Source organism: Branchiostoma belcheri, unplaced genomic scaffold (assembly GCF_001625305.1).
Source record: "Branchiostoma belcheri isolate BF01 breed outbred unplaced genomic scaffold, Haploidv18h27 scaffold56, whole genome shotgun sequence".
NCBI classification, from domain to species: domain Eukaryota; kingdom Metazoa; phylum Chordata; class Leptocardii; order Amphioxiformes; family Branchiostomatidae; genus Branchiostoma; species Branchiostoma belcheri.
In genome coordinates this window covers 1,852,181-1,865,906 of record NW_017804198.1, presented here as the reverse complement: position 1 = coordinate 1,865,906, position 13,726 = coordinate 1,852,181, and the positions used below count along the sequence as shown (strand labels likewise).

General features: G+C 42.0%; 1 protein-coding gene across 2 annotated transcripts in view; it reads left to right on the top strand.

The window, feature by feature from the left end:
* The first annotated feature begins 3,494 nt into the window (after positions 1-3,494).
* LOC109481529 (allene oxide synthase-lipoxygenase protein-like) overlaps positions 3,495-13,726 on the top strand; it is an 18,572-nt gene continuing 8,340 nt past the window's right edge. The window contains exons 1-11 of one of the 2 annotated variants that reach the window (XM_019784105.1): positions 3,495-3,643; positions 7,231-7,824; positions 8,624-8,984; positions 9,220-9,621; positions 10,327-10,514; positions 10,870-11,036; positions 11,162-11,295; positions 11,988-12,032; positions 12,285-12,407; positions 13,033-13,130; positions 13,488-13,620. In XM_019784105.1, the coding sequence (XP_019639664.1) occupies positions 7,244-7,824; positions 8,624-8,984; positions 9,220-9,621; positions 10,327-10,514; positions 10,870-11,036; positions 11,162-11,295; positions 11,988-12,032; positions 12,285-12,407; positions 13,033-13,130; positions 13,488-13,620 (2,232 nt within the window). In that variant the 5' untranslated portion in view covers positions 3,495-3,643; positions 7,231-7,243. Of the gene's footprint in view, positions 3,648-7,230; positions 7,825-8,623; positions 8,985-9,219; positions 9,622-10,326; positions 10,515-10,869; positions 11,037-11,161; positions 11,296-11,987; positions 12,033-12,284; positions 12,408-13,032; positions 13,131-13,487; positions 13,621-13,726 lie in introns of both variants that reach the window. The other variant, XM_019784106.1, reaches the window with a different exon arrangement.

Here is a 13,726-nt window from a genome sequence, read left to right as displayed (position 1 = left end):
CATTTGGTATGGGGATACCTTGGACATTTGTTTACAAAACCTCATTCAAGGTTTTGACAGTTACACTACTCTAGAATTGTGAAAAATAGGGCTTTTTGGCTATATTCGGACAAAAAATGTACATTTTTGGCTCCTGTGCCCTAATATTAAATCCGAATGACCGGAAATTCGTTATGGGGATACATTGGACACATGTCCAAAGAATGTCATTCACACTTTTGACATACATGACTTTAAAGTTGTGTAAATAAGGCTTTTGGCTATTTCTGGACCAAAAATGTACATTTTTGGCTCCTGTGCCAAGGATAGATCCATTTTTGGTACGGGGGATGAAGACTCAGAGATTTGGTCGAACATTCCGGCGAGTCAAATTTTGGAATCGAAGAACAATTCAATTTTCATTAGGTTGTACACGGATCTTTCTTACTAGGATACAAATGAAGTCAGGATGCAAAAATTTAAGTTTGACTGGCATACATTTGTAATTAGAAGTGTCTCTTTCACTTAAATCTTGACTAGCATAATTTTTAAGGCCTGCTGTATTGGTGATAAGCTGGAGCTGCTTGAAGACTTGTATGGTGTATAGGTATAGAAACTGTATTTTGGGCAAATAATATATCTTGACTTTGTTCCAGGATTTAATCTCATCTCTAACTTGCATTTTAAGAAGGTTGACCACGATTTTAAGTAACAGTATAAACAAGAAATCTTGAAATATTGGCTTGTTAATGTATTTTCAATAAAATCAGTAGAACCTGCACAGTGCCAATCATAGCTGACTCCAACCACAAATCAGGAGTATGATTTTTTTTCATTACAAGTTAATAACAATCAAGCAATTGAAAGGTGGTATTGGCTATGTTAACTATGGTCATTCATGATAAATTGATGCTAATTGTCGAGGAAAAGTTGTCAGAAGTCCAGTTGTAAAGAGTTGTTGGCTACCTGAGATTTAAAATGGATAGTTATGTGAAGCCGTACATGTACATTCAGAGAGGCTGGATCGTGGATTGTTTTTTCCAGATCACAGCATCAGATCTTCTTGCATGCAGATCTAACATGGATCACTAGATGGCTCCTGACTACATACGAGTACAAGAGGGACTTAGCTTTAAAATTTATACAATGACATTTTTCATAAGAACCTATCTTTCGCAAAGACTTTTAGAAGAACACATTCCCACAAATCATTAGCTCATATTACTACTGTAACAAAGGTTCAGACATCTAAATTGCACCAGGAAAAGAAGAATGTCTGCATTTTGCAATGATTAATTGCAAGAAAATGACACTGATGTTGTATAGAAGTGTTTGCACATGCACAAGTAAAGTTTGTTGAAGTAGTCCTAACATACTAATGCCATTTTCCTGTAGCAAATTAGAACCATTCTGTATGTGTGTAGCCGGTGTAACTGCCTGCTGTATCCAGAACTGTGCTTAATCCAGAACTGAGCTCAGGCATGATTCTGGATAGTCCATGCTTACCCAGAACCAATGGGTGCAAATCTATGTTCGTAGATATGCAGAAACTATCCAGAACCTTGTCTGATCCTATCCCTAACCCATTCAGGCATAGAAATAGAAAGGCATGGTTCTGGATACAGCACCGCCCTTTAGCGTAACACACCAGCTTAGCAGGTAGTAGCTACCAGTAGCTTTCATGATTGTACCTACTAAAGACAATACTTATATTACAATAGCCAGGACTGCTGCAGCTCTTGTCCTGTAAGTTTGACTCCTTTGCAAATGCATTGGAAATTACTGACAGTGTGTCAGCATTGGTTTACAATGCTTGATGCACTCATTGCAGCAAAGCAAAAACTTTTTATCTTTAAAGCTTTTTTTTACGTTCAATAGACATGTAAGATTTGGAAATAAAGGTAACACTAGCAATGGCTATGATGAGTGTTTTGTCTTTATTTAGGACTAAGGTGTTATTTCCACAATTAAATACTGTATCATACATATGAGATGATGTTTAAAGTTAAAACTTTCGATCCTACACAAAAAGTTCTTGCACCTTTGCTTTACTTGACACTGTAATGATTTTGGACACTGAACAAGTCTATTTCCTGAGAGGGGTAAAGGAGGCTATTCACATCAGGGCCCACCTCCCTACATTTAACCGCGACGGGGGCCGACATCGTCTACCAGATACCTTTGATCCAGTGTTGACGTCACACTTCAAACAAGCCACGTGACAAGCCTCACTGGGTCAGTCTACTGAGGAAGACCACAGTGACTGGTCGAAAGCTCTAGGTGAGAGAAATCTTTGTGTCGTATCGAAAGTTTTAACTTTAAACATGTAACTACCAACATGTTTCGGGGAAAGGTTCTAGACCTGTGATAGAGACTTTGAATAGCGTGACGGTTTGATAACTATTCTGGAAACTGACATTCATTCGTCTTTCTTTCTTTCTTTCTTTCTTTCTTTCTTTCTTCATTCAAATTGCGACTTCAATACACGTGGAGCACTTAGCAGCAACGGTACCGCCATCTGATAGATCTGGGTAGGTCACATGGATTAGACGAGGCGTCGACCACGGGACAACTGCTCTTCTCAGTAATGTTCAACGGAGTTGCTGGTATTACAGCAAACCTGTAAACTCTGCTCATTAGGATGGCATTTAACGCGGGGGCTAGCTTCCTGCACACTCCTGACGTCTAGCGGGGCAGCACTTGTATTTACTAGCGCCTAGAGCGACAGTTTTATTTCAGGGGAGGTTGGTAAAGAGAGAGAGAGAGAGAGCTTAGTGTTCCCAGATGAATCACAAACTTCCTTGAGGAAGTCCGGAGACAGGCTCCCCTGGAACATTTCTCGTTACGTACAACATATTAATTGCATATAATGATTCAGTAAGGCGCTGTTGTTTTTACAGTTACTGTAACAATGAAATGTGCCAAACCGAATCATTTCGTCTTTTGCGAGCTCCTCTCGAGTCCTCAAGTGTTGCCTGTGAATCGGAGTCATGCTCTTAGTTCTAACCAGTTATGTTAGACTCCGTAGTACAATCGGGTTTAAAAGCTCGGACACAAATGATTTGCATGAATGCATATTTCACAAATGGCTCGTTTCATGTCAGAGAAGTACAAAGACCAGAAATTTGAGAAAATAAAGACTTTTGAACATGTTTTGTTCGTAATGTTGAAGGACGGCAACGCTATACCGCCACGTAAATGGAAATGTGATACCTCCGACTAAGCCTGCGACAATAATCTTGGACTTTTGTCTGCACGGCAAGTGTGACATAAGATCTTTGGCCAAGTAACTGAGACACAGCGGCAGGAAATCGAAATGGTGTTTGTTTACCTTTGTTCAAGAATCACCCTCCGCGGCGTTCAGGTCATGTTTATGAGCAAACCAACTGCCTTTGAAGTATAGAAATAGTTGAATCAGCGGAGTCTAGCGTAGTTTTTTTTACATTGCCTGCAAAAGATGCTTAAGCGTCTTTGTTTTCCTATAACTACCCTTTTGTTCCTTAGAGTCCGGTCAATGTGTCAATCATTTTCGTAGCGTCCTATACACCGACTCACACTCACACTCCACCTTCCTCAACCGTATTCCCACAAGGAACCACAGAGCAGACCGCACAGACCACACCGCACTGCCAATATTTACCGTCTAGAAAGCGACGGGCCATCGGTGAGTACGTACGGCCTTCTCGTTTCGATCAATTTTACCAGGGGAAACATATTGCGCACTGGCATACAGTATTTCAATGTGCCCTGTGGGTTCTGAATGAACTGGTCTGAAATAAGCCTTGTGCAAAGACTGAAGCCAGTTTTGGAACCACAACCGTGACAAAAAGACATAGACATAGACTTATCCCCTGTCACACATTCACAAATTTTGCTCTCGAACACTGGCCGAACTCCTCCCAACCGTGTTTAGTAGACTATTTCAGACTACATCCGTGTTTAGGACTATTTCATGACCATAACGTTAAGTATAACCGGTTCGAAAATAATAAGAGAAAATCTATTTTGCTAGAATTCCCTATTTTAAAACTAAATACAAAACATTAAGTTTCCATGTCGTAAAAATGCAGCCTTTTCTGAGTTAATATTTGCACTTTCGAGAAACTCGAATCCAAAATTCATGACTAAATGAGGATATAACCTCAAGCAATCCTCTCAAACTGAGGACATATTCTTTTCCTCAAGAAAGGTAGGGATATATCTTCGGTCCTGAAGAACTCTGTATACCCTCTTTCTGAAACAAAGTTGAGGATAACTTCTATGCCTAAAAAGTTAAAGGTAAACCCTCCAAAGACTCACGGCGCTCTATCGCTAGTTGTCAGAGAGTGGTCAGGTTTTGATGACTGAATTTTGAGAACATTAGTGTAAACAACATACTTGGATAAGAAATTCATTCATACTATTCATGAGCCCTTCACGCTCCGCGTTACTAGTCTCCCGCGAGAAGCAAATGGAGCTTCTCTGGCCGGCTACCTTCTCTGGCCAATCAATACCCATTTTAGGCCGATTTCTACGATTTATTCACCCCGCAAGAGAAGTCTGGTGGAGACTACCGCTTTACAAGCGACAAACTCTGTGAGACGTTTTCGTGAATGTACCTTCGTGAATGCGGCTACGCTAGACAGTGTGCACTAACTTCGGACGCTTCGTAATTTTGCTGTCTTCAGGCGTTGATGACGACATTTGGTAAACAAAAAAGGGATAGAATTTTATATTTTAGTTTTCTTTTGACCGTGAAATTGCCATTGTGTGTACTTCTCATCTCACGAGAGGAGGGTAGTATGTAATAACGAATAACCACATTTACCACGTTAACAGCAGAAAATCTGGTTACGCAAAATGCAGGAATCAGTGTTCAAAGTGTTTTATTTATCTTACTAGGTGGAACAGGATAGTTGTTATTATGCTTTTCATTTTGGCCCTCTTTTTGAGTTACTTGACTTGTCTTTATAGATAGTTTTAAGTGTTACCACATAAACTGCACGTTCACGGCCATTATAATAACTTACCCTGTTTGCATCGCCACTCATGATAGGAAAGTTATGCACTTGTACACTTGTACGTACGATGCAAAAGGACGATACGAAAACGGCTTGTGAGCTGTGTGTCTTTGAACACTGGTGAACTGCAGAAAAACTTTCTTTCTTAATTTCCAATTGTACACTTTCTGTACACACATAGAGACAATAATGAAAGCTGTATCTACAATAATTGTAACAATGGTCTATCTGTGTGGTAGGATTTGGTTACCGTGGACTCTCACTCTATATGATCTAAATAACGCCAAGCCAGGTTCAGTTCATACTTAATGTGGCTTTATTGTCGAGCTGCGGGCTCACAGAATACAAAGGAACACAACATATAATGCAGCGTACAGTTACCAAGTTAGACCAGTTGGGATATGACGAGACAAAGAGAACCGAACGTCTGCGTAACATTCTGTCACCGGACCCCAGTGCGAACAAAAGGGCAGTTATAGGAAAACAAAGGGGGAGGGGGGCTAAAAGTGCCCGCGCCAACATCCCATATAATTTTATGTAAATTTTATCATTAAAAATGCATAATTTATGCTAATTTTATGACGTCATTGGCCAGAATCCAAGATGGCGGACCATATCATTAGAACAGGTATCTACAGGTTAATTTTTTTTCAATACTTCCATTTCTTTTTACAAAAAAGGTTCATATGAACGTCTTTTGTCTGTTTACAATGTGTTTTAGGCTTTATCCTGAAAAAAGAAAATATTTTTGAAAATTCAAGATTGATGTTCCAAGATGGCGGATAGCTTAAATATGCATGGCGTCATTTTATGACGTCACCGGTGTTGCTATGGGCAACATAAGACTAAGTACACCCTAATATTCTGTCATAATCACTTTTGGTAAAGTTATGTTTTATACCATTTAGTTTTCATGGAATAACCTATCTAGACGGTTTGGGCCAATAAAATCACATTAATGACATAAATTATAATGACGTCATAATACGTCATAACGACATAAAAATTGTAGATATGATAAATTTTTACTCGTACACCATCCTCTAAAAATTTGGTGGTCATACGACATACCGTTCGCGATTTCTGAAGGGGGTCCCGCCAAGCCCTACCCTGGAAAGCCAGAGTACAAGCGGGTCGCGGCTGATTTCTTATCGGCCCGCCAAGCACATATGCCCGCGAAACACGATCCAGCCAGCCAGGGTAGGTTAGCGCCCCCGCTGCCAAGCTCCAAAAAGCCCGGTCCCACCAAGCCCAAAAAAGCCCGGTCTAGATAGGGTTAAACATGTTTTGCAGGGAATGTAAAAAAACACCTACGCTAGACGTCGCTAAAGTATTTGTACTTCAAAGGCAGTTGGTTTGCTCATAAACATGACCTGAACGCCGCGGAGGGTGATTCTTGAACAAAGCTAAACAAACACCGTTTCACACTTGGCGCCCAGTCAGACAAAAGTTCAAGATTGTCGAGTCAGATGTTTTCCATTAAACTTGATATTAGTGTGGGGAAGGAGGTTAAATGATGTGGGTGAGCGTGGGGTAGCATTGAGATCTTTCAATATTACGAACAAAACAAGTTTAAAAGTCTTTATTTTCTCAAATTTCTGGTCTTTGTTCTTGCGTCATTTGTGAAATATACATTCAAGTAAATTCTTTGTGTGCTGAACTTTTTCTACACCCATGATTGTACTACTGATTCGTACGGTGTCTAAATTACCTCGTTAGAACTAGCTAGTATCACTCTGACTTCACAGACTACACTCGAATAGAAGGGAACACAAAAGGGGAATGGAACTAGAAAGGCTGCATTTGCTCTAGAGCAAATACATATTATGTACAACATATTTCAGTCATACAGCTCCCCATAAAATGGACGGTTCTATTTTTTAATTATTTGCCAAGTTATCCAAGTTTAAAATGGAATCTTCCTAACTTGACATCAATTAAAAATTCTCACTAGTCAACAATGAGGCCTCGATCGGCTACGTCAAAACATTTCCGCTAAAAAAATACAGGCATTCTGTGTAATTATCCCTGTTCTATACTTGATGTGAAAAAAATCCCTCCCCTTTTCAAGAATGAGTTCTTCTAGTGACGTTACTAGTAATTAAAACACTTCCACACACAAAAAATCACAATTTTACAGTCAATTTCCACACAAAATATAGTATTTATGTTATCACCCTTTTCAAAACTTGATTTTAAAGTCCAACTAGTTGGAACTTGAAGGAACTTGGAAGTATTTTTTTTTTTACAGAAAAGATACAACCATGGGTAACGCACTTGGATACCTGAAATGGCTGGTGAGCAGCAACCAAACATTCGCACCTGATCGGAAAGAAGATTTCGTGAAGACAAACATCGGTTTTCCGTGCCGTGTGGTGACCGGGAACAACGCCGTGCAGTCTGTCTTTGACATCGACCTTTTCCGAAAGGAGGAGTTCTATTTTGGGCTGGTAGAAGTCCGGAAGGACTTTACGGAGGGCGTTTGCCCCTGCATCGCGTCTAACGGGAAAATCCACGAGAGAAACAAGGCGCTGATGATGGACGTCATCGCCCGCGCTTACGAAGAGATTCCAGCATCAACAGCAGATGCCGTGCTGTCCAACATCGCCACCTGGGGAAACAGACCAGCCGGCTTCGAATCAAAGTTAATGGCAGTGTCGGCGAGCGCTCTTCTCCCCACCATCTTCGGGAGATCAACACGTTTCAATCCCGAGGATGTCAACCTCTACATCAAAGGTTCAACTGAGTTAAGATCAGACATCTTGGCCGTGTTGACGGGTGAAGATCGTACTGAAGCAGGACGGGGGATGAGGTCTGTCCTGAAGAAAATAAAGACATCAGACAGGTAGGTGGTAAGGATTTACCGTACCAAATTATCTTCTATTTTTTTACCTCCATGAAAAATGGAGGCCTTGTTTTTGATGTGTGTGTGTGAGTGTGTGTGTGTGTGTGTTTCCTCACATTTGTAGTCAGCATAACTTCAGAACGATTTTAATGATATTTGGTATGTTGGTAGGTTGTAGTAAGACAAAGGTCAAAGTCAAATATATGGGCTTCCTGGTGGCTGACCTTCGTACTGCAGAACTTTGATTTTTGGTGATAGATAGCTTTTCCTGTCAGAAATGGTATGGGATTTGTCCCCCTAGCAGCTTATTCCACAGGGGAGTTTCTGGCGAAATCTTTTAAAGCAGATAAGTCCAGAAAGGAATTACGTATATTCATTTTTGGTATGTAGGTAGCTTATAGAAAGGTTACATAATAAAATGCAAAATATGCAAATGAAGACTTAATTTGCATAATTAAAGAGGAAGTTCTATAATTGCAGTGTTACGGAGATGGATCAACAGATACAAATTATGCAAGTAATGACCTAATTTGCATAAATAATGTGAACATTTTGTGATTTCTTAATGGTAAATGATGGGAATTTCATACCTCGTGACATGTGTAAGTTGGATCACTATACATATATTATGTTAATTTGCATAATGAGGACATTGGGTAGGAATTCACAAGCAAAATATCTATATATTTCCTGGAGGTGTGAGATCTCCGAATTCTTGTTTAGAATTTTTCCACTTGATTTTGTTAAGTCGTTGTAGGGGACAATCATATTCAAGTCCTCCATCTTTTTTTATTCAAAGGTACCGCCATCTGATAGATCTGGGTAGATCACATGGATTAGACGAGGCGTCGACCACGGGACAACTGCTCTTCTCGGTAATGTTCAACGGAGTCGGCGGCATCACAGTAAACCTGGTGCCTTCCTTCGCCCGGCTGGACACCATCAGCGCGGAGGACCGGGAGGAGCTACGGGAGGAAGCGCTTGCCGCCCTGAGGAAACACGGAGGCCTGACCCGGGCGGCCCTGGAGGACATGCCGAAAACTGAGAGCTTCGTGTTGGAAGTACTGCGAACCGGTCCCAGCCCGGACTTCTGGAGCACCATTGCGACACGCCAAACAACTGTGAAGTACACAACTGCAAGTGGTTCAAAGAAGGCCAAGGTGAGTAACACTCATAGGAAAACACTCAAAGGTTGCACTCTTAGGAAAATGTACATCACGCACGAATGGACCCTCCCCCCCCACACACACACGCACATGCATACACATACACATAGCGCACACACTCGCAAATAAACACACCAGCTAGCCTCAGAGTAAAATATAGGCTTTTGGTTATAGCTAGTTTTGTGATTTATTTTATCCATAAGCAAGCTATTATATTTTCCCATTTTAGATTGAAGATGGCGAACGTGTGTACGCCAGTTCCTACTGGGCATTACGGGATCCCGCTGTGTTCGACAAACCAGACGACTTCGTGTGGCGGAGGTTTCTCGGTCCAGAGGGAGAAGCTCGCCGGGAACACCACGTCATCTTTCACGGCCGACTCACGGATACACCCGCGGTCAACAACCACATGTGCCCGGGTAGAGACGTCGCGCTGTCCGTGATCAAAGGCAGCATCGCCGTCCTCAACACGTTCTTCGGATGGGAACTCCAGGAGCCGCCGGTGTGGACTGGGTCGAAGGCAGCTCGTCTCGGTCAGCCTGACAACGAAGTGAAAGTCAGGTCCTTCTGGCTGCAACATCCTGACGACTTGAAAGAGATTTTTCCGTCACACTTTGATGACATTTCTGACGTAAGTTTTGAAATATTATGCTGAATAATTTTTTGAAAATAACTTTTAAACAGGAACTCTGTACATCGTACACCAGCCCCGTCCTCTGTACAAAGTAAGGCCTAGTCATTTCTAACTTAGTACAGCTTCGCACAACTTCGGAAGTATTCCCTTTCACCCTGATACTGGACAATACTCGGTGTATATGGTGACATAATCCCTGGCCATGGTCAGGTGCGATAACCACCTCATTAAATCACCTCGTTTGAAATTCGCTACGCCCACTCTGTGGTTTATTCGGTGGTTAACATACACGAAGATGTTGCGAGTGGTTTTCAATACACCATGGTGGAAACACACTACTAATGAACAGTTATACGGTTCGCTACCAAATGTAACTTCAGTAGTCAAATGTCGACGACTAAGCTTGGCCGGTCATGTAATACGTAGTGAAGAACCAGCCAGTAGGCTTCTACTCTGGAACCCTGATACCTGTAAGAGAAGAGTTGGACGCCCAAACATAACTGGCTTGAAGGGACATGAACTTTTCTCAGTGATGTATGACAGACAGTTGTGGCGAACTAACTTTGTATGCTCCACCTCTACGGAGGATGAATGATGATGATGATGATGATCCCACATGACCAGGGATTATCTCACCATATATACACCTCGGGGAGGGGCATTAACCCTTTATTATACGACCTTGTTTACATGTATCTACAGGGAATGGATGAAAGTCCTGACGTTGATGGCATTGACGTCCTCGTCAAAACGAAGACAGGGACGTATTGTGGGGCTGGAACTGATTCCGACGTCTACATCCGTCTGTATGACGACAAAGGTCATCAGTCCCAGGCATGTCAGCTGGATGTGTGGTGGAAAGATGACTTTGAAAGAGGGCGTGAGGGGCAGTAAGTAGACACCATTTTTTTTTACCTAGAGTCAAGACCAGTGTTTCCTCTGGAGGGGTCACAGGCCAGGCCTGCAGCTTGTGCATGTCAAGCAACGGTCGTGTTGTACCGGCCTGCGATCTGTGCTTCTCGCTGCGTCAGTGGTGGTCACCCGTCATCTGATTAGACATTCCACTTTGCTCATGTAGATAGGGGGAAACTTACCAGCCAATCATGTCGCCTCTTGGTCGTAGGCGGCAACGCGATTGGCTGTTGACGGCTGGCCATATCTGACTTTACAATTTACCTTTCGTAACTTTGTCCTTTTACAGTGAAATGTTTTACAATTGCTTGAATACTCTTTTTGTTTTTAAAGGTACAGACTGAATGACGTGAAAGTGGCAGCCCCGATTCTTCAGCTGGAGCTGTGGCGGGAAGACGACCCTGATGACGACTGGTACTGTGACACAATCTCCGTACAACTCAACCCGAACAACAACGGACCGACATACGACTTCCCTGTCCATCGCTGGATCAAGGAAAGTGAGTCTTTTTTGTTTTCCTTAAAATTGAATTGGATTAACATGTCCCTTGCTGGTGCAAAGGTGTCTCCCATTGGTGTAATACTCAACCATAATACATTATGATATGGTCGTTCCTGTCTACAGATGATCACGTGTGGTTGATTCCCGGAGATTGTGAGCTCCCTCAGGACGACCTGAACCCTCAGGACCGCGCGGATGAACTGTTGATGATGAAAGAGCGTTACGCGTCTGTATCAGCTCCTGGAATGCTACCTGGGGTATGTTTAAATTTTGTACATCAGGACTCTCCCTGTCATTAACATAATGGTATCCAAGGCCTTTCCCCTACTAGGATAAAATTGTCCGGATAGATTGACTTCCGTCCGGCTTCGAACCGGTGTTGATCAACTTAAACCCCGTGGGAACGCTCCGCGCCTGAACGGTTCGGCTCGGCAACGAAGTATCTTACTCTCCAAGCAGAGGTTGTGGGAGAATGATCGTTAGCTTTTTATATATGGCCGTTTCTTTTTGTCGCTACCCCCACCCGTCGGTGGCCGGAGACATTCTCTGGCTAATGCATACTGCCTGGCCAATTTGGCACTGTCTTTTTGCCACCGAAAGGGATCTGCTTGGAGATTAGAACCACCTCACAAGGAGGATTGTTGTTGAGCCGGATCGGGAGCGGAACCGAGCCGGGTCGGGAACGTTCCCACTGCGATAAATTAAAGTTGGATCGACCCCTCCCCACATCTGCATGAAGTCTCTCCCCCCCCCCGCTATTCAAAACAACTGGTTTTTCTGAACCATTCAAATTTGTCGGATCGAAGCCTGTGGCCAATATATATGTATTAAACTCAAGCTGGCGTATTCACATATTACAGGTGCTAATTGATATGCAAATGTAGACCTACGGAAATGTACAAAGTTTCTTTATGTTTATGTTATTGTTCTTTTTTAAATCTTGGGATAGGTGGCAACATTGCCTGTAGAGGAGGAGTTTACCAAACAACGAAAGGTACGTGACTTTGTGCAAAACTATTCAATCCCTTTCTAATCTCTATTTATTTTAAAATTAGGTTTAAACCTAATTTTATCTCAATTTTAAGCTTTAAAAAGGTTAAAATTGAGATAAAGTACATAATATTATGTTCTAGCCAAAGCAGTAGATAACCTCTGTAGAATTAGGATTGCAGCATCTATGCTGCATTTTAAGTTATCATAATTGTCTCACAATTGATCTTAAGAAATATTTTTTTATATCACGTAGAGGGATATGAAAAGAACTAAACTCATGATGGGGTTTACCAACTTGCCGATTCACATCTTTGGCGGGCGATTCAACAGCTTTCAGAGTTTCAAGGAAGCCTTTCCACCTGGCAAAGTTCCGAAGGTAAGTACGCCAAAAATGCTGAATCAATAATTTTGCACTCTTGTTAGAATAGACGAGTTAAGTTCTATCATGAAAGTTCATCTGTGTTGGTAGTTACATGTTTAAAGTTAGAACTTTTGGTCCAACACAAAAAATTCTCTCACCTAGAGCTGTCGACCAGTCACTCTGGTCTTCCTCAGTAGACTGACCCAGTGAAGCTTGTCACGTGGCTTCTTTGAAGTGTGACGTCAACACTGGGTCAAAGGTATCTGGTAGATGATGTCACGTCACGGTTCAATGAAGGGTGATGGGCCCTGATGTACATGGCTTCCTTCACCCCTCTCAAGAAATAGTCTTGTTCAGTGTCTAAAATCCTTACAGTGTCAAGTGAAACAAAATGTCCGGGTGACTCTATATGTGGATGTGTGGATGTGAGACACCCCTGAACTGGCAGAGCTAGGCCGTGTATGTTCTTGAAACCTGGCTTTTAGAGACATCTCTACTGAGGAAGACCAGAGTGACTTGTCGAAAGCTCTGGATGAGAGAATTTTTTGTGTTGGACCAAAAGTTTAAGTTTAAACTAGTTAAACTCTAAGTTGTATTCATTTTTGGTTCATTGAATGTGACTAAAAACGTGATTCCACAGGGCATGTTCCGGTGGGAAGCAGACGTAACGTTTGGTGCACAGCGACTGCGCGGAGTCAACCCAACCTCTATAAAACTCTGCCAGAAGATTCCCAAAAAGTTAGATTATCGCTCTTTAAATTTGTTTTGTGTGTATATGTCTATCTGCATGTGTCTCTGTGTGTATATTTATACATACATATATGTATGTTTTATGTATTTTTGTGTGCGTGCACGCGTGTGTGCATCTCTCTCTCTCTCTCTCTCTCTCTCTCTCTCTCTCTCTGTGTGTGTGTGTGTGTGTGTTTGTGTGTGTGTGTTTGTGTTTGTGTGTCTGACAGTGTGTACTATAAATTACAACCTTACTTATATGATCAAGGAGACGAATACAAAAAAGACAATATCTCTAGATCGATATTTCGTGAAGGTATGGAGGTCTCTGAATTCTTCTTCTTATCCTTTTTTATATCTTCTCAGGTTTGGTGTCACGGCCGACATGTTGGAACCAGTACTAGGTGTCAAGCTTGGAGAAGCTCTGGAAAAGAAGCGCTTGTACATCGTGGATCACTCACACATGGGTATTTCTGCCTTCAAGAACCAAGGCAGGCCTGTGAGTTGAAAGAACATTACATTCTTTGGCCATTGGCCACATATGTGTGTGTGTGTGTGTGTGTGTGTGTGTGTGTGTGTGTGTGTGTGTAGAAGTCTTTGATAGC